The following is a 27,626-nucleotide window of genomic DNA, read 5'->3' as shown; positions in this document are numbered from 1 at the left end:
GTCACCAGTGGAGTGCCTCAGGGATCTGTTCTGGGACACCTACTCTTCATGATTTTTCTAAACGACCTGGATGAGGAAGTGGAGGGATGGGTTAGTAAAGTTGCTGATGACACAAAGGTTGGGGGTGTTGTGGATAGTGTGGAGGGCAGTCAGAGGTTACTGCGGGACATTGATAGGATACAAAACTGGGCTGAGAAGTGGCAGATGGAGTCCAACCCAGTTAAGTATGAGGTGGTTCATTTTGGTAGGTCAAATATGATGGTAGAATATAGTATTAATGGTAAGACTCTTGGCAGTGTGGAGGATCAGAGGGATCTTGGGGTCCAAGTCCATAGGACACTCAAAGCTGCTGCGCAGGTTGACTCTGTGGTTAAGAAGGCGTACGTTGCATTTGCCTTCATCAATTGTGGGATTGTGTTTAGGAGCCGAGAGGTAATGTTGCAGCTATATAGGACCCTGGTCAGACCCCACTTGGAGTACTGTGCTCAGTTCTGGTCACTTCACTACAGGAACCATAGAGAGGGTGCAGAGGAGATCTACAAGGATGTTGCCTGGATTGGGGAGCATGCCTTATGAGAAAAGGTTGAGTGAACTCAGCCTTTTCTCCTTGGAGCAACGGAGGATGAGAAGTGCCCTGATAGAGGTATATAAGATGATGATAGGCATTGATCGTGTGGATAGTCAGAGGCTTTTTCCCAGGGCTGAAATGGCTAGCACGAGAGGGCATAGTTTTAAGGTGCTTGGAAGTAGGTACAGAGGCGATGTCAGGGGTAAGTTTTTTGTGCAGAGAGTGGTGAGTGCGTGGAATGGGCTGCCGGCGATGGCGGTGGAGGATGATATGATAGGGTCTTTTAAGAGACTCCTGGATGGCTCCATGGGGCTTAGAAAAATAGAGGGCTATGGGTAAGCCTAGGTAATTTCTAAGGTAAGGACATGTTCGGCACAGCTTTATGGGCCAAAGAGCCTGTATTGTGCTGTAGGTTTTCTATGTTTCTATGTTTCTAAATGGGAGATGCTTTGTAATTATTTGGGGAAGTAACTCACTGGGAAAAGTGTGTTGTGCCACAGCTGATAATGGAGACACGGGAGGGTTTACTGATGGTTTCCTCTTTTACTTGTGAAAAGGGGCAACAATCAACTGGCAATTATAGACCTGTCAGTTTGACATCAGTGGTGGGTAAATTAATGGAAAGTATTCTTAGAGATAGTATTTATAATTATCTGGATAGACAGGATCTGATTAGGAGTAGCCAGCATGGATTTGTGCGTGGAAGGTCATGTTTGACAAACCTTATTGAATTTTTTGAAGTAGTTACGAGGAATGTTGACGAGGGTAAGGCAGTGGATGTAGTCTATATGGACTTCAGCAAGGCCTTTGACAAAGTTCCACATGGAAGGTTAGTTAAGAAGGTTCAGTCGTTAGGTATTAATGCTGGAGTAATAAAATGGATTCAACAGTGGCTAGATGGGAGATGCCAGAGAGTAGTGGTGGATAATTGTTTATCTGGATGGAGGCCGGTGACTAGCGGGGTGCCTCAGGGATCTGTTTTGGGCCCAATGTTGTTTGTAATATACATAAATGATCTGGATGATGGGGTGGTAAATTGGATTAGTAAGTATGCTGATGATACTAAGGTAGGAGGTGTTGTGGATAATGAGGTGGGTTTTCAAAGCTTGCAGGGAGATCTATGCCGGTTAGAAGAATGGGCTGAACGTTGGCAGATGGAGTTTAATGCTGAGAAGTGTGAGGTTCTACATTTTGGCAGGAATAATCCAAATAGAACATACAGGGTAAATGGTAGGGTATTGAGGAATGCAGTGGAACAGAGAGATCTAGGAATAACAGTGCATAGTTCCCTGAAGGTGGAGTCTCATGTAGATAGGGTGGTGAAGAAGGCTTTTGGAACGCTGGCCTTTATAAATCAGAGCATTGAGTACAGAAGTTGGGATGTAATGTTAAAATTGTACAAGGCATTGGTAAGGCCAAATTTGGAATATTGTGTACAGTTCTGGTCACCGAATTATAGGAAAGATATCAATAAATTAGAGAGAGTGCAGAGACGATTTACTAGGATGTTACCTGGGTTTCAGCACTTAAGTTACAGAGAAAGGTTGAACAAGTTAGGTCTCTATTCATTGGAGCGTAGAAGGTTGAGGGGGGATTTGATCGAGGTATTTAAAATGTTGAGAGGGATAGATAGAGTTGACGTGAATAGGCTGTTTCCATTGAGAGTAGGGGAGATTCAAACGAGAGGACATGATTTGAGAGTTAGGGGGCAAAAGTTTAAGGGAAACATGAGGGGGTATTTCTTTACTCAGAGAGTGATAGCTGTGTGGAATGAGCTTCCTGTAGAAGTAGTAGAGGCCAGTTCAGTTGTGTCATTTAAGGTAAAATTGGATAGGTATATGGATAGGAAAGGAGTGGAGGGTTATGGGCTGAGTGCGGGTAGGTGGGACTAGGTGAGATTAAGAGTTCGGCACGGACTAGGAGGGCCGGAATGGCCTGTTTCCGTGCTGTGATTGTTATATGGTTAACTTGGAAAATGGCTTTGTATCTCACCGTCCAGGGTTTCAGCTCCGTGCTTTCTCTGCAACTTTTGGCCAACGTTCCTCCAACATGGAATGTGTAATTACCTTAACATCTAGTGAGTCATGCAGTGGATGATTATCTGCAGCATCTATCTGTGGATCCAATTCCAAAGTTGCATCGCAACTTCCACCTCAGCGATGCAAGCTCAATAATATAACATGCCAAGCTGGCTCTCTACTATGAAGTTCAACTGCTGTCATTGTGAGTTGGGATATCAGAATGAAAAATGACTCCTGGGATGTCAGACATTTCAAACTCCAATAACCTGTTGCCTGAAGATTCTCTATGGATGTGCCTTCCCATTTTTCATTTTCCTTCTCCATCACTATAGGACATAGGAGCAGAATTAGGCTATTTGGCCCATCGAGTCTGCTGCACCATTCAATCTTGGCTGATCCTTTTTTCCCCGCCTCAGCCTTCACCCTGTAACCTTTGATGCCGTGCCCAGTCAAGAACCTATCAATCGCTGCCTTAAATACATCCAACAGCCTGGCGTCCACAGCCGCCTGTGGTAACAAATTTCACAAATTCACTACCCTCTGGATAAAGTAATTTCTCCGCATCTCTATTTTAAATAAACGCCCCTCTATCCTGAGACTGTGGTCTCTTTTCATCCCTTCCACATCTACGCCATCTAGGCCTTTCAACATTTGAAAGGTTTCAATAAAATCCACCCCCCTTCCCCAATCCTTCTAAATTCTGGTGAGTACAGACCCAGAACCATCAAACGTTCCTCATATGATAACCTTTTCATTCCTGTAATCATCCACCTTCTTCCCTTGTCTTTCTTCCTTTTGTACATAATGGCATAGCTGTGGGGATTTAGTAGTTAGGTTAATGGCTACAAGATCCCCATCCCTTTGTAGCCACTGTATTTTTGAGGCTTGACCAAATGACTTACAGGTTCCAGAAAACTGACGTTGAAGTACTCAGTGGTGGTGATGCTACTGAATATCAAGGCGATATGGTTAGCCATGTCCTTGTTGATGATAATTATTGCCAACACTTGTACGGTGGAGATACCACTTGCTACTTATCAGCCCATGCCTAATGTTTTCCAGACCTTGCTGCATGCAGGCATGGGCCACGGCATTTTCTCGTGTCTTTTGTGTTGTGCATTGGCCAAGGGTCACAGCTTGTTCTGACCCTGAGAACAAGCTTGAATCTGAGCTTGTTGTCATAACTAAAGACATCTATAGTCTTCTCCACTGAAAGTCAGCAGCTTGGTTTGAGCACCAAACTCTTTGTAGTACAGGGATCAAGCAAATTCACCAGGGTGCAAACGCGAGATAATTTGCTGATGCTGGAAATACAAGCAACACACACAAAATGCTGGAGAAATTCAGCAGGCCAGGCGGCATCTATGGACATTTCGGGGTGAGACCCTTCATCAGGACTGGAAAGGAAGGAGGAAAGGGGTCAGAGGAAGAAGTAGAAGGCGACAGATGATAGTGTGAAACTGGGAGAGGGAAAGGGGGTGAAATAAAGAGCTGGGAAGTTGATTGGTGAAAGAAATAAAGGGCTGAAGAGGGGGGAAATCTGATAGGAGAGGACAGGAGAGCATGGAAGGAAAGGAAGGGGGAGGAGAACCAGAGGGAGTTGATGAGTAGTTACAAAGAGAAGGTGTGAGAGGAGAACAGGAATAGGGAATGGTGAAAAGGGGGAGGCAATTAAATTCACAAGGATGTTCTACACTTGTGATTTTCTTTGTCATAACTAAAGACATCTATAGTCTCCTCCATTGAAAGTCAGTAGCCTGGCTTGTATGCATGACAGACAACAAACAAATTTACAAGCGTGATCTACGTCCATGAATTACCTTCTGGGTTCTCCATTTGACACCTGGAGAAGCCTGGACTTGTACACCAGCATCCAACTGGATACAGTGCCAGATATTCATCCTCCAAAACATATCTCTATCAATTAGCTGCTCATATAGAAGAGGCTTCACAATGTCTGGGATGATTATTCACAAGTGTTATTCACAAGGGTGCTGTCTCATCAGGATCTGCTCCAGTACTGTGAGTCTACCTCAGGTACCTTCTCTTCAAGTAGAATACTTACCCGTTTTGCTCTCAAACACGCACGCGCGCACACACACACACACTTCTCCTTCTGGTAAAAACTTTTCAATAGTGCCAAACTCTCAATCTTCAAAATATCCTATGCCTACAAGTGTTCTTCCAACCTGTCACACCTCAGCATTCCATTCAGCCTTGACCCCCTTGGTCAGCCATTTTAGTGACCCTGATCTACATAGCAACTAGTGTCACACTTTCTGATCCCTCACTTTCTTTGACCTCAAGATTCTCTCCTCTATGATCTCCCCCAACCCAAAACAGCTGATTTCTCTTGGGTGCCATATGATAGATTTAAACAAACACCTTTCCATCTCTAGACTGTAGCGGATTTGATTCACCCTCGAGAGGGTGCACACACCATCAATCACCACCAGATGGAACCCATGGGAATTCAGAAGATACTGCAGCCAAGGGAGTCTATGATCTTTTAAAAATTAATGAGACCTTCATAATTCCGTAAGCTGCAAAAGAAGCTTAGCTTTAGCAGAATTGTTACCAATGGGAAGAATTTAATAATCTATTTGACTTTTAACCTGTAAAGCCTGTGTTTTCTGTAATCTAACAAGTATAACTTTATCAAATAAAAGTGGATAAAATCACATTTTATTGTGATTTTACAGCTGAAGCCAACTATTAAATGTAATTTCCATGGAATGTCTACATTTGCAATTAACCTAGGAATACTTGATACACTCAAAATGCTCTTATCTGTTATTTTATTCTTATAATTACACTCTTTCATCTGAGGGCTGCATGGTAATATAGTGGTCAGCACAACGCTTTACAGTACAGGCAAACGGGTTCAAATCCCACCGCTGTCTGTAAGGAGTTTGTACATTCTCCCCATGGCCGTGTGGGTTTCCTCTGGGTGCTCCGGTTTCCTCCCACAGTCCAAAGACGTACTGGTTGGTAGGTTAATTGGTCATTGTAGATTGTCCCGTGATTGTTGGGTGGCACAGTTCGACGGGCCGGAAGGTTCTATTCTGCACTGTATCTCAGTTGATAAAATAAATAAAAAACTCTGAAATTTAGAGGCATCACGGTAACGTAGTGGTTAGTGTGACGCTTTTACATTGTGGCGCGTCAGTGTTTGGAGTTCAATTCCGCCACCATCTGTAAGGAGTTTGTATATCCTTCCTGAGAGTGCACGGGTTTTCACTGGGTGCTCTGGTTTCCAAAGATATACCGGTAGTAAGCTAATTAGAAATTGGAGATTGCCCTGTGATTAGGCTAGGGTTAAATCAGTTGGCTGCTGTAACTCTAAATAAATAAATATCAATTATTAAATAAATTATGGAGACATTTATGAACTGATGAAAAGCAGTCATAACATTGAAAGAATGTGTGATCGAATGGGTAGCTCAGCAGCGCCCTCTGCTGGTCGATCATCAGGTTAGTAAAATGGAACTCAGGGAAGGGGAAGCTTCATCTGCTTGTCAATTAGACAGAATCAATAAATTCACTATTACCATACAAACCAAAACAATAACCTAAAACATTCTTGCAAAAGATTGGAATGCATGTTTAGTCTAAATGGAATAAAAAGAAGGAAAACGTATCTATCTGGATATGAGACTTTGTGTTAAAATTAATAATAACACTGGACAAACAAAAGGGTTGATACCTCAGTTACAGTGGCGAACACAGGGATATCATATCATCTCTTTATCGACTTAGCCATTAATATCACTAGTGGTGGTTATTATCTCAGTGTCATACCTTGCGACATAAACAAGTAATTTTTTATAATTATGTTACAGAACATAATGGAGATTCATGAAGCAAATGAGACCACTGCATTCAACAGCCAAGGCTACTTTAATAAAAGGCAAAAAGGCTATTTTCATAAAAGTTGTCAGTTGAACAATTGTATCACATTAGGCAGAATCACTATTTGATTAGGTGTGTCATTGAGATCTATTGTTTTACCCAAATGAAATGACACACCTTATTTTCATTCTGAAATTTGCTGGCATCAGATGCTATTTGTCAATTATTCTAGTGCCTGCGGTCAGCCCCAGAAAATTATTGTTTGTTACCATTAATGTAAAGATAGTAAAAACTGTTGTTCACAGATGACAGCTCTCCAGTCCTTCCTGCTGCATCCAATAGTGAGACAGGCTAGGCAGTATTTAATCACTGTGATCATTCAACCAGGTAATTATCAAAATTCCTTCTTCTATTCTCCTTTCTGGTCTCAATCTTCTGCTCTTCCTATCACCTCCTCCAGTGTCCCTCCTTCTTCCATACTCTCCTATTAGATTTCCTCTCCTCCAGCCCTCTACCTTTCCCACCCACCAAGCTTCACCTATCACATTCTTATCCCTCCCCCCAATTTTTTATTCTGGCATTTTACCCCTTCCTTTCCGGTCCTGATGAAGGGTCTTGGCCCAAAACGTCCGCTGTTTACTCATTTCCATAGATGCTGCCTGAACTGCTGAGTTAATCTAACATTTTGTCTGTGCTGTTCTGGACTTCCAATGTCTGCAGAATCTCTTGGGTTAAATATCAAAACTTCGATTAACCATTAACTGATTAGTCAAGCAGGATTAGCATTTACCCTAGGTGGGTTGATGATTATGTCCATTCATTAATCACATTTCACTTACATTTCATGATAATAAACAACTTTGAAGACAGGAAGAATACTGACCTGTTCCACTCTAATATCATATTCTCCATGAACCTTTTTTCCACGAAACAGCTTTGCCCTAAGAAGAAAAGAAAATTTATAAGTTATCTACCGACTGGAAAGCACTTACTATAGGTAATGCTTAAACTAGTGTGATCTTCTAAAAACATTTTTTTTGACTTTGTTCGTGATTAAAGTAAGAATGCATGGTAGACTGGAAGGATCCAGTAAAAATATCATAAAGCTGATGTAAAGATCTGGGCGATGAAGCAATCATTTGCAGTTATCAGGAATAGAGATAATTAGAGCTTACTGGATGGCGGGTTGGAGATATGTATGTACCAAAGCAGATGTAAGGTGCTCCTTCCCTCCTCTGGCCTGCGGGTCACCCTTGGGCAAATTGTAGCTCCCGCTTAGCCCCCTGATCAGGGTCATATGAAACCAAGGAAGCCAAGATGTTTGTATGAGCAGCTGGTGCATATCACAAGCCCTGGTTATGTGATCACTGATACCAGGTAGATAATATCTGAAGAGTATTGATAATGGCTGGGGTCACCTGTCCTGTGAAGACACTGCTCACCTCTGTAGAAAAATTTGCTAAGAACAATCATGGTCATGGAGACCATGACCACTCATGTCATATGGCACAGCACATAATGATGATGTCATATGGCACGGCACATAATGACGATGAGATCTTAGTAAAGGACAAAGTCCACAGCAAGAATGTCCAGCCACTGTGAATTTACGCGATTGCTCAGATGCACAGCGGAGAGCATCCTGGCTGGTTGCATCATGGCCTGGTATGGAATCTCCAATGCCTTTGAACAGAAAAGCCTACAAAAAGTAATGGAAGTGGCCTAGACCATCACCGGAAAAATTCCTCCCATCATTGAGCATATCTACAAGAAAGCAGCATCCATCATCAGTCCATCACCTGAAAAATCCTCCCCAGCATTGAGCCCATCTACAAGGAGAACTGCCACAGGAAGCAGACCCAGCACCCAGACCATCCTTTCTTCTCAGTGCTGCCATTGGGACGGCGATACAGCAACCTTAGGTCCCACACCACCAGGTTTAGGAACAGTTATTACCCCAGCAGCCATCAGGCTCCTGAACCATCATGGATAACTTCACTCAACACTGAGCCCACAGTCTATGGATTTTATGTTCAAGGACCACATAGCTCCCATTCTCGGTATTATTTGTTTATTATTATTTTTATTGCTATTTATATATTCGCACAGTTTGTCTTCTTTGCACATTGATTGCTTGTCAGTGTGTGTAGTTTTTCATTGATTCTATTGTATTTCTTTGTTCTACTGTGAATGCCTGCAAGAAAATGAATCTTGAGGTAGGATATGATGACATATACGCACTTTGGTAACACGTTCACTTTGAACTTTGTCGATCATGTAATCACCTTTCACCAAATAAACCACTACCACTACGCTCATGATTAGAGGATTTGTGACTTCAGTGAATTAAGAAGAGAAGACAAGGAAGAGGCAGTTGAATATCATGGAACCTTACAATTCAGAAAAGAAAAGGAAGGAGGATGAAGCAAAGTTTAGGTGGTTATGCTGATGAGAGATGACATGATCATGGTAAGAAAATGGGATTATAATTATTTTTTTAAAAGATGTACAGAATAAGATAAAGGATAAGAGCAGAACATTTACATTAGCAGAAATATTCAGCAAGCCACTTGGTAGTTTAAAGGGAACTTGGGAAGAAAGACGTGGGCAAACCTATAAAATCTGTAAATGGTACAGTGGATTCCAACAAGATTACCGGTAATGTCCTTCTTTTGCAAGTTGCCTCCAGAACTGGAGCTCCTGTTTTATATGCCTAAAAGTGCGTACAAGTTACATATACAAAATGCTGGAGGCACTCAGCAAGTCAGGCAGCATCCATGGAAATGAAAACAAACAGTCCGTGTTTTAGATCAAGACCCTTCTTCAGCCCATTATAAGTTAAACTGTTGAAGAGCAAAGTGCTGATGGGTTGGGTGTGTCATTCCCGTTGCCACGGTAGAGAACGAATGAGCTGCACTGGAGATAGTTCACAAGACGCTCACCAGCATGTTGAATGGAGGTAGACTAAACTAACAGTTCATCATCAAATCTTGAGGGCTCATATAACTAAATGCAACACCACAGTTCATCTTGAGAGACAGTCGTACTTTTCTAAAATTATTAATTGGAGTGCAGGTAATCTAAGAGCATCATTTTCAACTATTGATTGTCTGGTAAACCCAGCTGCATTGATGAAATAATTGCTGAAAGTAGTTGAGGCTGAAAGTGAGAGCTTTGCTGCATTTTTATAGAAAAATAAATAAATAATACAAGATGTAATGTAAAACAGAACTCAAGAATAAACATTGTTGAACTTCAATGAGTTCAACTTTGTGAACTAAACTCCTTCACTAAAACAAGTTTACCTAAACTTTGAAAAATAATTACTCAACTAAAACCATCCATCTGTGTCCTTGATCTTATTCCCACAGGCTTTTTTAAAGAAGCCTCTGATTCACTAATTGACATAGTTAATTGCTCATTAGTTTCTGGCATTTTCCAGATTCCTTAAAAACTGCAGTAATTGAACCTCCTACTTAAAAAAATGCTCCAGACTGCTCTGTTTTGGACAATCTTAGACCTATTTCCAACCCGCCTTTTCCAAGTAAAACTTTTTAAAAAGTAGCTTTTTGACAAGTGATTACTTGAATAAAAATTCTGACAAGTATCTTTCAGGTTTTAGATCAAATCATAGTACAGAAAGTGCATTGTTTGAGGTAGTTAATGATTTACGGCTTAATGCCAACACAGTTAACATATCAGTTCTTGGCTCTCCTAGTTTTGCCATTTGTGAGATTTGGTGTTTTTTTTGGGCAGGGGGGTGCTGATGTTTTTCGTTGACCGACTTCCCTGGTTTTCTTTGTTTTTGTGGCAATCTGCAGAAGATGAATCTCGGAGTCGTATACTGCATACATACTTTAATAATAAATAAACCTTTCAACCTTTTCGAACTTTGAGATTTGAGCACAGCATTTGATGCCATAAGTCACAGCATTCTCATAAACTGCCTTAGTCAATGGATAGGTCTTTCTGGTACTGCCTTAAGCTGGTTGCAATCTTATACAACAGGGAGGAAATTCTTCATTAGCTGTGGTGATTGTGTGTCAAAATGCATGATATTGTGTTTGGTGTGCCGCAAGGCTCGTTGTTGTTCTCACTCTACCCTCTCCCATTAGACTCAAATGGTTCTGTTTATTATCGGGGAATGTATATAGTACACAACCTGAAATTCTTACTCTTCACAGACATCCACGAAAAACAGAATCCCAAAAGAAGTAGTCCCAACACCAACCCCCACAGAGCACCAACCAGACAGGGAGCCTTTTATTCCCACTCGCTGCCATCTTCCAATTAGCCAATGAATGCTCTAACCATGCCAGTAACTTTCCTGAAACACGATGGGCTCTTAACTTTGTTAGCAGCCTCATGGGTGGCACCTTGTCAAAGGCCTTCTTCATCCTCTATATGTTCTAAACATCCATTGATACAGTTTAAAGTTGTGCACAGGGCTCATATGTCCAAGGATAAATTAGCTCGTTTTTATTCCCACATAAATCCTATGTGTGACAGATGTCATTCTGAGATAGCTTCTCTAACTCATATGTTTTGGTCATGTCCGCTTTTGAAAAAATATTGGAAAGACATTTTTGATATTATTTCCACAGTACTGAATATTGATTTACAACCTCATCCTATTACTGCAATCTTTGGTTTATCAGTGATGGAGTCAATTCATTTGTCTCCTTCTGCTTGTCGGATGATTGCATTTCTTACATTAATGGCTATTAGATCTATTTTGTTGAATTGGAAATAAATTGATCCCCCTGCCACATTTCATTGGTTTTCTCAAACTATGTTATGTTTAAATTTGGAAAAAATTAGAAGTGTCATATATGACCCTTCTATTAAATTGAAAAGACTTGGAGGCCGTTCATTCAATATTTTCACATGATGTAATTTGACCCTGTTCCAATCCTATTTTTTTTCTGGTTCTGATTTTATACATGTAGAGAGGATCGGAGTTGGTGACACTGATGATTCTTTGTCTTTTCTTAGATACTATAAACAGCCCATGTTTTTATTCTTTTCTTTTTTTCTATTACTTAGTGGTTAGTTTGTTAGATTAGTTCTTGTTTTATGGGGTAATAATTTTTTTTCTTTTTATCTTCTTTTTCTTTTTTTTATATTGATATACCTAGTTTTTTTGTCTTATCCATATTATATTTGTATTACGTATGATTTGGGAAGACTTAACTATATTGTACTTATTGCTTATGTTTTTTTATGCTCATTTTAATTTTGTAGTTTTGTAATCCCAATAATTATGTATCAATCTTACCATGTTGATATTAATAAAAAGATTGAAAAAAGAAAGGCCTTCTGAATATCCAAATATACAACATGCACTGCATCCCCTTTATCTATCCTACTTGTAATCTCCTCAAAAAATTCCAACAGGTTCTTCAGGCAGGATTTTCCCTTAAGGAAACCATGCTGACTTTGTCCTATCTTGTCCTGCGTCACCAAGTATGTATTAATTTATTTATGTATTAAAATGTCTTTATCTATTATGCCAGATGACCCTAAGGCTCTGAACCCTCTGGTCTGGTGTTTTACTGGCATCACAGAATGAATGAGTTTGAATTTCCTTAAACTAAATTTAAGGAAATAAAAACAGGAATTTAGGTTATTGGTGGCAATAAAAAGAAGTGTGAATCTTAGAAAAAAAAACTTGATCATCTTGGCCTTCCAAGTCAAGCCAGAAATAAAGAACTTAGGTGTTATTATTGGCATCATTTTAGCCGATTAGACTACTGTAATGCACTCTTTTCAGGACAGCCGAGGAAGATGTAAATCGGCTGCAACTCGTTCAAGATGCAGCAGTAAGAATCGTAACCAAAAAAAGGACGTCTGAGCACATTTCACCAGTTTTAGCATTACTACACTGACTGTCTTTAGGATCAATTTAAAAATACTCTTAATTGTGTATAAGGCTCTGAGTAATCTAGCTCTTCTGAATCCTACAAAAGGCTGTGAATTCGGCTCAGTCGGGTAAAGCCCTCCCCACCATTGAGCCCATCTACATGAAGTGTTGTCGCAGGAAAGCAGCTTCCATCATCAGGGACCCCCACCACCCGGGACCTGCTCTCTATGACTCTGCATATACAGAGCGAGCTACTAAGGATGAAGCAGTTTAAGATGCTTTAACAGTTCCCCGATTCATTGATTCTCATACATTGTTCAGCCGATCCTTCTTTCGCAGATTAGAGCTACGAGTTTATACATTCTTATGTTGTTAATTCATGGTATCGAAAGTAAATCATAAAATAATTACAAAGGGATTTAGGAGTGAGCTTCTGGATCACTTCTAAAGGCATATGGGTTAGTATGTTGCAGGCATGCTATGCTGGCATAAGATGTATGGTGGCTCTCGGGGGCTGCCCCCAGCACACCCACAGACTGTGTTGGTTGTTAGTGTTAGTGAGGTGGCATTCATTATAAAGGACCCTCATCACCCAGGACATGCCTTGTTTTCATTGCTACCATCAGGAAGGAGATACAGAAGTGTGAAGGCACACACTCAACAATTCAGGAACATCTTCTTTCCCTCTGCCATCTGATTTCTGAATGGATATTGAACACATGAACTCTACCTCACTACTCACTATATATATGTGCGTGCGTGTGTGTGTGTGTGTGTATATACAGTCGGCCCTCCTTATCCGTGGGTTCCGCATGCGCGGATTCAACCAACCGTGGACCGGGAAAATCCGGAAGTTGAACATTGTTCGCCTCGTGTCTCGTCCGTTCGCGACTTGTGTTGTGAGCAAGAGGAAGGATTTTAAGGCTAGTAACGGAAGGCTGGCTAGATATGTAAAGCGCTACAGCCTCAAAAACTTAAAGATCACGGGAGAATCGGGATCAGCTGATGCCAAGGCGGCATCAGCGTTCCCAGAAGAGCTACGATGGTTGCATCTGTGCTGAACGTGTACAGACTTTTTTTTCTTGTCATTATTCCCTAAACTAGTGGTTATCAACCTTTTTAAGCCCAAGATCCCCTACCTCGGCCTTAGTGAAAGGCAAGATCGACCTACTAAATCGTTTAGAGAAAAAACAGCTCAGATTGTGCTTCCATTTTGAGGTCCTTTATTTGGGCTAATTGAACTTTAATGACATAAAATGATTTTGTCAAATTTTCGAATTAATTCAAACAGGGAAACACTGTAACTAGCATATCGAACAGGCCATAGCCGCATCGAGCTAATCCAATAACACCTTGAATAAGTGGTGCTGAAGCGCTTTTGCTCGAATCAAGTTTATCAGTTTGACCACCAGTGTTACATGAGAAAAGTCCATGACCTTCCCAGCCAAGGCCTGCTGATGAACCACACAGTGATAATCCAGGAAGCTGGGAGAATCAGGGTCATTATGGCACAGTGCTATAAAACCAACGTGCACACTGCGCATTGCTGGGGTCCGATCAGTAGTAATTGCCACCAGTTTATGAATGGGGATGTCATTTTCACAGACTCGTTGTAAATATCCTCACCTCTCGTTCTCTCCTTTAAGTGCAAAAGAGTGAGGAAGTCGTCCTTTGTTGTAAAATCTTGGAAAGCCATTCTGACAAATACAACAAGCTGAGCTGTTTACATTACATCCAGGGATTCATCAAACTGTCGTGAAAAATATTCACAGAGTGACAAGTCCTTTAACACTTGTCGATCCACGTCCTCTGAGCAGAATGTTTGCTGGGCCTTCAACCCCGATTTCAGCTCCTCAACTTTCCTGGTATTGGTAAACTGTTACTGAGATACTAGTATAAGTTTCAGGGGTACGCAAGCTAATGACACCACTGTTTTTGTTTCTCATTTCTTTTACATTTGGGGAATATTGAAATTTAAAGGGGAGAAGTGTTGTAATGTGAGCATTATAAAGATAAGCTAATATCTTATTAGGATCATGGTAATACAGCAATACTCCCGCTACGGAAACTGTTTGTGAAGAGGTTGTGGTGTTTTCCTTCCGGTCTTTCTGCCTGGTGAACATTAGTGAAAACCTCCGTATGCAAATATCGTTCTACCGTCCGAGATAAAGTTGTTCCTTTTGGGCATGAAGCTGTCGAGTGGTCCTTTTTCAAAGTAGAAGTTACTACATTTTTGCATCAAAAAGATTTATCAGGCATAATGTATTTGTGTATTTATTTTTCATTTTTTTCCCAGGATCTACTGGGGACGTCTCAAAGATCGACCGGTCGATCGCTATCGACCGGTTGACGACCACTACCCTAAACAATACAGTATAACAACTATTTACATAGCATTTGCATTGTATTAGGTATTATAAGTAATCTAGAGATGATTTAAAGTTTACGGGAGGATGTATGTAGGTTATGTGCAAATACTACGCCATTTTATATGGGGGACTTGAGCGTTTTGTGGTATCCGTGGGGGGTCCTGGAACCAATCCCCTGCAGATAAGGAGAGGTGTGTGTGTGTGTGTGTGTGTGTGTGTGTGTGTGTGTGTGTGTGTGTGTGTGTGTGTGTGTGTGTGTGTGTGTGTGTGTGTGTGTGTGTGTGTGTGTGTGTGTGTGTGTGTGTGTGTGTGTGTGTGTGTGTGTGTACAAACATATATACACACACTTACTGTGATTCAGGTTTTTCTCTATTATTAGGTACTGCTGCCACAAAGTCAACAAGATTCACAACATATGCCGATGGTATTAAACCTGATTCTGATTCACTGCATGTTTGATGCGTGTGTGACAATAAAGCTAATCTTTAATCTCTCTTTAATCTTTAATTTTTCATCTCAGATTTGAGCATGTCTGAAATTAAACAAATTTTTTACAAAGTTACGGTTCACAGTGGATTTATATTTCGATGACTCTTTTTAATAATCTATGTTAACAATGAAGTCCGCCTTTATGCACAGTGCACATCAGTGTTCCTCAACATTCGAACAGTACACTGGCTTTTCCAAGAAAATAATTGTCCTCATGCATGTTTTATGCAGGGATCAGTATAACTGGATTTTGGCAGCAGTTGAAAATCAACAATACATCCCAATTCTGTAAATGTTGTTTGTGTACTCTTTGTAATGGTAGCCTACTTGCAAAACTAAACATGATGAACAATGATATCAATCTCTGTGCTAAATTGTACCAGCCTACGCTGTTCAGTTCATCATGAATTATAATGCCGCTTTTGCAGGTTTTGTGGAATTGCAACAGCTTTATTTTTTATGCAAATGCAGATAAGTCGTTCCGTGACACAGTCTGGGTAACAGATGAAACGTGCTCTCCAGCTGCGGATACGCAGAGTGAGTGCAGCCCCGCTAATCATTAAACATCGCAAGAACTGAAATGGGTCTGTCAGGTAGCATTCTGTATCTAAAAGGCACCTATTAACGAGAATATGGCTTCCAGTGATGGCAAGTGCAGAACTGAAGGCAGTGATATCCCGCAGAGAGAATAACATAATGTTGAGAAATAAACAATTAGCACAAGCTGCAAATAACATAAAAGAACAAGTTTCAAATGACTGATGGGACATATACCAGTTTATGACTGAATATTATTCGCACTGGCAGTAGGAAGAACATATGTAAAATGAAAACAAAGCATAAACGTCTTTTAGAATGTATGTATATAGCACACACAAGCCCTGGCCTGCAACAGATTTATTTCAGCATTGCGCTTGAAACAAGCCTAGAAGCAGTGTCTGGAACACCTGTCATGGCAACCAACTTTGAAGATAACTAATGAATTCAGAAATGCCACGGCAGCATCAGCCCTTGAGTTCTGGCGCAAGCTTTGACGCTGATGTTTTGATTTGATAGTCCGAGGATTCTGTACATTTTGTAAGTGCACAACAAAACCTTCAACTACAATTATGTGAATCTCTTTTAATTCTTTATTTTCTTTATTATTTCCACTCTACGTTGTTTGATTATTCACTGCAGGCTTTCTCTGCAAGTGGCATGTTGCGGTGGGACAAAGAGGTACCCAGGTTTCAAGTTAACCTCAAAGTTCAAAGTAAATTTGTTATCAAAGTACATCATATACAACCCTGAGATTTACTTTTCGGTGGCCAAAAGTTTAGTAAATCCAAGAAACACAATAGAATCAATGAAAGACAAACAACCCAGGCAAACAACCAATGTGCAAAAGGCAAACAACAAAATGTGCAAATATAAAAGAAAATAATAATAAGATAGATACTTTATTGATCCAAAAGGAAATTACAGTGTCACAGTAGCATTACAAATGCACAGGCATAAATATTAGAAGAGAAGTAGAAAAGAAGTAGAAAACTTAAAAAATAAGTTACCACAAACAGTTTACCAGGAAGGAGTCATCACTTCCCCGGCTATAGTTTGACTCATTATACAGCCTAAAGGCCAAGGGCAAGAAGACCTCATATAGCACTCTTTGAAGCAGTGCAGTTGTCTTAGTAATAAATATCGAGAGCATGCAATGAAGAGTCCTTGAAAGTGTGTCCATGGGTTGTGGGAACACTTTAGTGATGGGATGAGTGAAGTTATCCCCTCTGGTTTTAACAGCCTGATGGCTTTCCTGATCTCATGAAAAGTTTGGTGTTAAATCCATGTTTAGATCGTTCTTCCACCTTCCTTCCCAGTTCTGAGAAAAGTTCTTGGCCCAAAATGTCAACTGTTTATTCATTTCCATAGATGCTGCCTGACTTGCTGAGTTCCTCCAGCATTTTGTGCGTGTTACTCTTTAAGTAGGAGTGTTCTGTTCTATATAATTTTTGTGTGTTTATCCATGATCTTATCCTACAGGAGAGTCACATGATCTACCTACTTGGCAGTATGGTTTTTTTCCCATACAGGGATACAGTCTGTTCTTACAGCTGAGAGTTTCAATGTGCAAATTGATTAAATGTGCTTTGCAGATGACCATTATCCCTTTGATTATATAAATGCCATGTGTCAATATATTTGTAAACACCATTATAATTTCCTATTGATTTATCATTAATGAAACCATTTCCTTTAAACTTTTACAGTACTGTGCAAAAGTCTTAGGCACATATATATAGCTAGCGTGCTGACAACTTTTGCATAGTACTGTAATCTGTTTTTTATATCATTTCCTGCATGGGTTAATTTTGATTTGACTTGAAACACATGGTTGAAAGACATCCACCTCCATCCTCTCTTTAACTGTCCTCGAAACAGCAATATCTGTAAATCTTAAGTTTTTGTTAACATTGGTAAATACTTAATAGATTTAGTATATGCAAAAGTCTTAGGTACCCTAGAACTAGTATCTATATATGTGCCCAATACTTTTGCACAGCTTTAGAAAAATCAGTACAAGGGAAAAATCTGAACTAGAAATTTTTCAGACCCCAAATCGATGCGTATATACATCACTGCATGAAAATATCATGTCAGCTTCAAGTGAAGATCTGTGGTAACAAAATTCAATGGCTTGAGGCCCAAGGTTTTGTGTGTGTGTGTGTGTGTGTGTGTGTGTGTGTGTGTGTGTGTGTGTGTGTGTGTGTGTGTGTGTGTGTGTGTGTGTGTGTGTGTGTGTGTGTGTGTGTGTGTGTGTGTGTGTGTGTGTGTGTGAGAGAGAGAGAGAGAGAGACGGAGATGATCTTGCATGTTGTTTGTGAACACTAGTGTTTTCTCTCCAAGCCCAGCCATTCCTTCTCATTTTCCTCCTTCTCTCTCAATGAGGTTGATTCCTGGGATGGCGGGACTGTCATATGTTGAAAGATTGGAACAACTGGGCTTGTATACACTGGAATTTAGAAGGACGAGAAGGGATCTGATTGAAACATATAAGATTATTAAGGGATTTGACAAACTGGAGGCAGGAAACATGTTCCTGATGTTGGGGGAGTCCAGAAACAGAGGCCACAGTTTAAGAATAAGGGGTAGGCCATTTAGAACGGAGTCAAGGAAAAACTTTTTCACCCAGAGAGTTGTGGATCTATGGAATGCTCTGCCTCAGAGGGCAGCGGAGGCCAATTCTCTGGATGCTTTCCAGAAAGAGTTAGGTAGAGCTCATAAAGATAGCGGAGTCATGGGATATGGGTGAAGGCAGGAATGGGGTACTGATTGTGGATGATCAGCCATGATCACATTGAATGGCGGTGCTGGCTCGAAGGGCCGAAGGGCCTATTGTCTATTGACTTTGTTTCCTTCTCTTTTGCATTTTGCACCTTCAGTTCCATGTACTTCCTGAAGCTTACAGACCGCAAAAATGACAGCTGGGAAAAGAAATGCATTATTACAACAGCTGTCGTTTGTAAACGTGAAAGCCTCTTCAATTTAAAAAAAAACTACGTTAGGTGATGCCCAGAATTAAACAAAAAGAATCAACTATTATGAGCCAAGTCAGAATTATATATGGAGTTACAATAACTTAGCTCTACCTGCTGTCATTAGATCTCCAGTGTAGTCATTTTATGGTTTGCAAGTAACCATGTCAGTTATCTGGTTTCTTCCCACATGTTTGTTTGTTTATTTATTTACTAGAGATGTAGCACGGAACAGGCCCTTCAGGCCCAAAGAGTTGCACCTCCCAGCGACCCACCTATTTAACCATTAGCCTAATGGTCAATACTAAAATTGAACTCCGAACTCTGACATCCAGTGGTGTAATAGCGTTGTGCATAATGGCTACACTGCCATGGCACCCTCGGTAGCTTAATTATCTCCTGTCCATTCCCCAAATGTAGACGGGTGGTAGAAGAATTAGAAGCAGTTTTTAGTCGTGTGAGAGAGAATAAATAGCAAGGAGATAAGTGGGGAAATGACATTGATGGGAATTCCTCTGAGACATGGCAAAGATGTGATGGCCCAAATAGTTTGCTTCTAATGTAGAAGACTGAGAGGAGATTTAATAGAGGTGTACAATATTATGAGGGGTATAGGTAGGGTAAATGCAAGCAGGCTTTTCCCACTCAGGTTGGGTGGGACTTCAACTAGAGGTGATGGGTTAAAGGTGAAAGGTGAAAAGCTCAAGAGGAACAGGAGAGGAAACTTCTTCACTCAGAGAGTCGTGAGAGTGTGGAATGAGCTGCCAGTGCAAGTGGTTCATGTGAGCATGATTTCAATGTTGAAGAGAAGTTTGAATAGGTACATGGATGGGTGGGACATGGAGGGCTAATGTCCCGGTGCAGGTCAATGAGATTAGGCAGTTTAAATGGTTCAGCATGGACTGGATGGGCCAAAGGGCCTGTTTTTGTGCTGTACTTTTCTATGACCCTGTGCCATAATACAACATGAGAGAAAATACAAAGGGTCTCTCCTGAAGGGTTAATGGACAGCCAGATGTTTTACTGTGGTTCAAAGATGATCCCAGGTGACAAAGGTGGGATCTGGTTTCAGAACTGCAAGGCCCCTGAGTTCAGTGTGATTCGTCAAATGCTGACATTACTGCTGAACAACTCATCACATTCAGTTTTTGGTATTAAAGGCAAATTTAACTTTGACAGGTTTGTGAGATTAATTGGAGCACAGAACTACAATTTGAAATGAAATGCTTCAACCATCTATCTAATCTCTAGACTGACTAACAGACCTCTGACCTCAGATCTACTAGTCTTCCCACACATTGTAGGAAAATTATTTTCTTAGACATTTTGGAACTATTAGTCTTACCCAAGTGTCTCTTAATCGACCTCTAGACCTGAAACTATTCTACTTGGGCACCTTTCCAGTCTACGTGTGGTAAGAAAGCAGTAACATCAGAGCTTCTACATTATCAAGACTGACAGGCGATGGGTTGCGATGGAAATCATACCCTTGGAAACTTCAGTTTCCTTCAAACTTTGGTGGAAATCGAAAACAAATGCTTAACAGCACCTGGTAAGTGGGAACGTCTGACTCACAATTAGCAGTTGTGGACCAAAGCAAGCAACTTGTGGTGCAAAGCAGTAAGTAACGTTGCAACTATCTATAAACCATACACACCACTTTACTTCTCAGATGATTTTTTAAAACGTTCTGCATAATGCATCATGAAATGCTTTGGTTTTCTATGGAAACACCATCTGTGATTAATGAAGGCAAGTTTAACTTTGTTACAAGTTGCATTTTACTGCAATCTCATTGGCTCCAACTCTAATTGCCTTGTGCAGAAAGAAAAACATCGTCCCCTTATGAAAAGCTGAGATCAGAACTTAATTTTTTTGCATCTCAATTTTCCAGTATGGCTGTTGGAACACAGCATGCGTTATCTTAGCTTCATAGAACTACCAGCATCAGCTCAATTAACACATTATGGCAGCTTTGCAAGTATATTAGTGGTAGCAAACTCAGGAATAATATATAACCTGACTGTGGAAACCAATCAGATATTGTGTTGTTAGCTTTTGGAATTTCATTGTTGTTTGGAATTAGGGGAGATATGTATACAAAATTGCCCTCAGTGTCTTGAAAATGTCTTGATTTTGTTTCTACGATTTGTCTTTTGTTATACTGAACATCCAATTTTTGAAAAAATTATAGTAACCAGTCATTAAGCGTCATCCTGGCTGCACTCTCTCCCTCTTGCTCACTACCGCAGGAGGAAGGTGGCTGTGTTTGATCGGACTCTCCCTCACATTTGAGGCTGTCGGAGGACAGTGTCAGAGTTTGTGGATTGGACACTGGAGTTCCTGACACGATGTGCTCCTGGTTTCTGGTTACTAATTTTCTTATTGATGTTTTGTGTGATTTTGAGTGGCTCTGCGGCCTGCAGTCAATGAATGAACTGAAAATGAACTGAACTGAACTACATTGAACACTCCTCGACTGTTTCAATGACTCCGTGGTTTGATGTTTTTTGTTCTGTGTTTTTCACTCGTTTTTTGCCATTTGCACAACTTGTTCTCTTTTTTGTACATTGGGTGTTTAATTTTACTGTGTCTGGGTTCCATGGTGTTTCTTTGTTTCGTGACTGTCTGTGAGAAGACGAATCTCAGGGCTGTATACTGTATACATACTTTGATAATAAATGTACTTTGAGTCTTTAAATCTGTTCTTCCTCAACTATTTGTCATAATTACATTTATTTTGTTAAGTATATTTCAATACCTATTTTTTTTTTAAATTATTTGTTCGCACCAGCAACCCAGGTTCAATTCTGCCGTTGACTATAAGGAGCTTGTACAATCTCCCCGAGACTGCAAGGATCTCCTCCAAATAAACGGTTTGGGAAAACTGATCCTGTAAACTTCAGTTTCAGCTTGCTGTAATGCTAACTCAAACTTTGGCACCTTTTAAGTACCAAAGCCTACCTTCCACTAATGTAGGAGGTCTTTGAATGGGTGGGTACAGAGCATCCCTGCTTCAGACAAGTCTGAGACTGTTTATAATCAAACCGGGCTTACATCAGTTCTAAGTAGGAGAGATGTTGAGGGAAGGGAGTTGCTAGTTTGCATTTCCATCTCCATAATCCTCTAGAGAATTATCCACCACCACACATCAAACACTCTTTGAGCTACACTGTGGCTTGTTTTCACAAATGTAAAAATGTCAGTTAAAATCCTTAAGATCAGAAGACATAGGAACAGAATCAGGCCATTCAGCCCATTGATTCTGCTTCACCATTACATCATGGTTGATTTATTGTCCCTCTCAACCCCATTCTCCTGCCCGCCATTAGACAGACAGGAAGTGCACCATGAGGAATGGTAATAACACTACTCTCCATCAATCAGTGAAAGCTTGGAGCACGATGCGTGATAAACAGTGGTGGCTACAGCCAGCGAAAGTACATACACATCTGTCCAAACTGAATCACTGAATGACTGCAGACAGGAGACAGAGATTTGACTTACTGATTTCTATGTAAATAAAATCCAGTTTTCCCATTCTCTTTTCCCGGGCCTTTCAAATATTCATCTAGCTCTCTCCAGTACTCCCCTTGTCAGTGCGTTCCAAAAATCAAGCATTCAATAAATAGCTTATTCTAGTGTCCATTTATTCTATTTTGCCAATAATTTCATCCGCTTCCCTTGGTTCCTGAACCCTTCATTAGTGGGAATGGTCTCTGTCCATCTACTCTGATTTTAAGCACCCCTGTTAAACTTCTTCTTCATAGCCACTTTTCCAAAATTCAGCCTTTTCACTCAAACCAGTTAACCAAAGTCCCTCGTCCTTGGCATAAAACAGAAAGTTCTGGAAACATCTGGCAAATCGGGAAGAACCTGTGGTGAGAGAAGTAGTATCAGCATATCAGGTCAATGGCTCTCTGTCAGAAGACTGGATGCATGTCAACTAGATCAGATGATTTATCTACTTCAGACAATGGTAGCCTTTTATTCCTTCCACTTTATACTTTCACCCCATTCAGAATCTCAGGTGCATCTTCTTTCAGTGAAGGCTGATCTAAGGAATTATCTCACTGACCAGATTAATATTTCTGTGCCAGATCAGCCCCACTCCTCTCTTACCCTTTCCTGCTCACATTGCAATAGAGTAATTCTGGACAACAGACACAACATGCTGGAGGAACTCAGCAGGCCAGGCAGCATCAATGGGAAAAAGTACAGTCAATGTTTTGGGTTGAAGCGTCAACTGTTTACTCTTTTCCGCAGATGCTGCCTGGCCTGCTGAGTTCCTCCAGCATTTTGAGTGTGTTGCTCGGATTTCCAGCATCTGCAGATTTTCTCTCGTTTGTGGAGTAATTTTGGAATCCCTTTTATGCTTGCTGTCTGAATTCTTCATGCTCTCTTAAAGTTTTGTTTCTCAATCTCCTGAATGACTGTTATAATCATTCAGTATTAACCCCTCAGCCTCCAGCATGTGCTCTTTTTTTCCAGCTGTACGTCACTCTCCATCACTTTGGTCATCCAGGGGGGCTTTAATTTCCTCCACCTTCATGGTATGTAACAGGTCCTAGCTGAAATGTTTTTGCCTTAAAGACTTCCCATTGCTCAATTACAGTTTCGTCAGCCAATCATTGATTCCATTTCTCCCAGGCCTTTTCTGTTCTTCATACCTTGAAATTGACCCTCCTCCATATCACTAAGTAGAGATGGTCTTTAAAAGCATCACCTCTGATACAGCAATAAACAAGGCAAGTATATTAAAAAATATATACGTAGGTAATTGAGCACCAGGAACAGTGGTGTTCTGCTTGACCCTAAAATGAAAGAAAGGTGATCACTGCTGCCTCCACTGTGGTTCACAGCACCTAGTCACCAATCACCATTCCAACCATTGCTTATAACCCTCTTCCCTCTTCTAAATCAATTTGCTTTTCCCTCTTCTAAATCAATTTTGTATGTGAGCATTAATCGAATAAATGTTCAACATGGTGCTGGAAGTGAAGCTACTAACGTGCAAAGATGTAGGTAATCCACATTACAGAAAGCACCATGAGATATTGAGAAGATATAACGGGGTGACAGGTGCTTTTAAAACATATTAAACAACAGAGAAGACCTTGAAAGATCAAGAATTTCAGTTGTGAATAAAATAGCCAAGTTTGATCCAAGCAGCAAGGGAAAAACATAAAACCTGATAGTCTTCTGTTCTGTAATACAGTTGTCCCGCTTGGTGGTGCAATGATATCAGCGCTGGACTCTGGAGCGAAGGTTCCCGAGTTCGAATCCAAGTCGGGTTGAGCGTCGAGCTAGCAACTTGGCCTCGTAAAAACAAGAACAGCTTGCTACGGACACAGTGTCATGAAGGGTAACAAACCAAATTACTTTAATTCTTAGTCCGTCTTCCATTCTGACGGTCTTATCTTTGCTTTCTGCACTGTTTTAATATGGCCACACCCAGGCCTGCGAGAAAGCACCTCATGGTAAGCCGCCATTTTTCAGGTTGGCTAATGAGGACCGGAGATTTTATGTGATCTCCTGCCTAGTTCCAGTGGAATCAATGCCTGGTGGCAGAAAAGCACTGTCAGGCTACAGCATGAGGGTAGATTGTCATCTGGTGAGAGTGATGGTGGTGGCAGAGATTCCAAGGTAATTCCTTGGTGAAGCCCAACACAGAGGTGATCCAAAGCTGTCTTGTGAGGTCTACTGGGGCAATTCTTCCAAGCATAGCCCCCTGGAGTAGGCTTAATGACTCTTACATAGTTTTCCCAGCAGGTCTAGCCTTGTAGTGAACTCTAAACAAGCCTCTGGTTATTAACATAATCAGGTCTTCGAATGGCATTGGAGCATGGTTTGCATGTTTGACAAACCCTGCCTGCTTTTGTGAAATTCTTAACTGTAGGCAATTTAATGCTGTCCTGGCTGGTCTGGGGTGTAAATTGTAAACACGAGAGGTACTGCAGATGCTGGAAATCTAGAGCAATACACGCAAAGTGCTGGGGGAGCTCAGTAGGTCAAGCAGCATCTATGAATGGGGATAAACAGTTGACATTTTGGGCCAAGGCCCTTCATTGAGACTGGAAAAGAAGGGAGTAGAAGTCAGATCAAGAAGGCGGCGGGAGAAGAGGAGAAGTACAAGGTGGCGGGGTGGTAGGTGAAACTGGGGAAGGGGAGGGGTGAAGTATAGAGCTGGGAAGTTGATTGGTGAAAGAGATAGAGGGCTAGAGAAGGGGGGGACCTGATAGGAGAGGACAGAAGACCATGGAAGGAAAGGAAGAGTGAGGAGCACCAGAGGGAGGTGATGGGCAGTTAAGAAGAAAAGGAATGGGAGGGAAACAAGAATGGGGAATGGTGAAGGGGGTGGGGTGGGAGGTAACTACCAGAAGTTCGAGAAATTGATGTTTATGCCATTAGGTTTGAGGCTACCCCAATGGAATAAGGGTATAAAACTAGTGGCTAGGTCTCTCACTCTACTTAAATTCCCTGCAGTGAAAATCAGCTAAGTACAGTTTAACAGCCATGGAGCTAAATCAGAAAGGTTTACTACATTACCTTTTACCAGCAAAGTTCTTAGGTACAATATTTTTACTCTGTAATGTTTTCCTGTAGGAAACACTTACTGAAACTCTTATTGTATTCATAGAACATGATAAACATCATCCCTCAAGCACAACACCTGTTTTTTTTATTAAATCAAATTTTCAGAGCAGGGTAGCATTATAAGAACTCAGAAATCAATATCCTTTTCTGTTTATACCTCAAGTAGAAATTCCTTAATTTTTGGTTGTTGTGGTTTAATTTTAAATCCTATTACTCCCAACGCTAATGCTTAGACTGCATACATAATTTATAACTCAACCATCATTAATAAACCATTCGACCAGAGATTTACCCAACAAATTGATGAAGAAACCCCAGTGGATAAGACAAACGAACTGCTTGCTTAAGGTACAAGACCAGAATTTATTTATCATCATGCAGTTATGGAGCCACAGAAAAGTAAAGCACAGAAAGGGGCCTTATGGCCCATCAAGTCCATGCCAAAACAATTTAAAATAACTACTCCCATCGACCTGCACCAGGACCACAGCTCTCCATGCCCTTAACATTCATGTACTTATCCAAACTTCACTTGAATATTAAAATCAAGCTCTCGTGCACCACTTGAGCTGGCAGCTCATTCCACACTCTCAGGACCCTCTGAATGAAGAAGTTTCCACTCATGTTTCCCTTAAACTTTCACCTTTCACCCTTAACCCATGATTTCTGGTTGAAATCCCACCCAACCTCAGTGGAAAAAACCCGCTTCCATTTATCCTGTCTAATACCCCTCATAATTTTGTACACCTCCATCAAATCTCCTCTCAGTTGTCTACATTCCAAGAAATAAAGTCCTAACCTATTCAATCTTCCCTAAAAACCCCGATTCTCCAGACCTGGCAACATCCTTGCAAATTTATCATTTAAGGTTATTTCAAGTTGCTAGACAAAGCAATAATTTTGAAAAGAAGTACAGCAGTAACAGGCTGTTTGTTCCACAGACGTAACAGCAAATTTGTCTTTCCTTGTATTGTGGTGTCTTGCTGAACTGTATAGACTCTGGCTCTGATATTGTACTGGACAGGGGAGTATCTCAGTGCTCTTTCTTGCTTCTTTACTCTTACAGAGTCTTGGATTGCAGTTAAATATTCTTTACTTTATTTATTTATTTACTTTTTGAGCTGCAGCTTGGAGTGGGCCTTTCCAGCCCTTCATGCTGCCCAGCAACCCCCGATTCAACCCTAGCCTAATCAATGGACAATTTACAATGACCAATTAACCCACCAACCGGTAGGACTTTGGACTGTTGGGAGTAAACTGGAGCACCCGGAGGAAAACCATGCGGCCACAGGGAGAATGTCCGAACTGCTTACAGACAGCGGTGTGAATTGAATACGATACCTGGGTCGCTGGTACTGTAAAGCATTGTGCTAACCACTATGTTACTGTGCCGCCTCATGTCACTGTGTTATTAGCAAGTAATCCAATGGAGGAATAGCAGGGCAGATGAAGTCCCACTGTAACCTGATTGTAAGTGAGTGTGATTGTCCAAGCACGCCCATCAAAACTAATGGCTCCAGGTAAAATGCAGTCAAATAGGAAATAAAGAAAAGTAACAATCACTGCAAGTAAACTTAATCCCCACCTTCAAAAGAAGTAATAAATCAGCAGATGAGAGCTACAGTCCATGAGAGCTTTCACTAAAAATCCAGATAAAGGAAAGATAGAGAATACAAAAGCATGGCTTTCAGAAAGTTGAATTTTAAGCAGCTTTATTGAACTCTTTTAAGAAGTAACACTAAAAGCAGGCAAAGGTGATGAAGTGGATGTGATAGAAACCTGGATTTCAGAGTACTCGTAATGAAGTGGAAAGGGTGATCAGCTTTCCTGGGTGGCAACATCTCAATTAATCCATCCTGGCCCCAACATATTGGTGCAATAATGAAGAAGGCACATCAGTATCTGAACTTCATTAGGAGTTTGAGGAAACTTACTATGCCATCCATGACTCTAGCAAATTTCTATAGATGTACAGTGGACAGCATTCCCATTGGCTCCATCTCACCTGATATGGTTGTTCCAATGTGTAAGAAGCTGCAGAGGATGGTAGGCTCGGCCAACCCCTACAGGAACAAGCCTCTCCACCATTATGACATCCTCAAAAGGCAGCACCTCATTAAGGATCCTCACCATCCGAGGCATGTTCTGTTTTTATTACTTCCATCAGTGAGGAGGGTATAGGAGCCTGAAGACCCACACTTAATGTTTTAGGATCAGTTTTTTCCCCCAATCTGCCTTCAGATTATTGAATGGTTGGTCCATGGATTCATGAACACGACATTGCTATTCCTGAATTGCACTATCGATCTATCTAATCATTTATTTATTCTCATATTTATTTATTATTTATGCATA

At 40.9% G+C, this 27,626-nt stretch overlaps 1 protein-coding gene across 1 annotated transcript in view; it reads right to left on the bottom strand.

The window, feature by feature from the left end:
* syn2b (synapsin IIb) overlaps positions 1 to 27,626 on the bottom strand; it is a 365,015-nt gene that overhangs the window by 142,442 nt on the left and 194,947 nt on the right. The window contains exon 2 of the mRNA XM_073072112.1: positions 7,325 to 7,382. Coding sequence (XP_072928213.1) covers positions 7,325 to 7,382 — 58 coding nt within the window. The remainder of the gene's footprint in view (positions 1 to 7,324; positions 7,383 to 27,626) is intronic.

Source organism: Hemitrygon akajei, chromosome 19, assembly GCF_048418815.1.
Source record: "Hemitrygon akajei chromosome 19, sHemAka1.3, whole genome shotgun sequence".
Taxonomy (NCBI): domain Eukaryota; kingdom Metazoa; phylum Chordata; class Chondrichthyes; order Myliobatiformes; family Dasyatidae; genus Hemitrygon; species Hemitrygon akajei.
The sequence above is the reverse complement of the archived record's forward strand: the minus strand, read 5'-3'. Positions and strand labels throughout refer to the sequence as shown.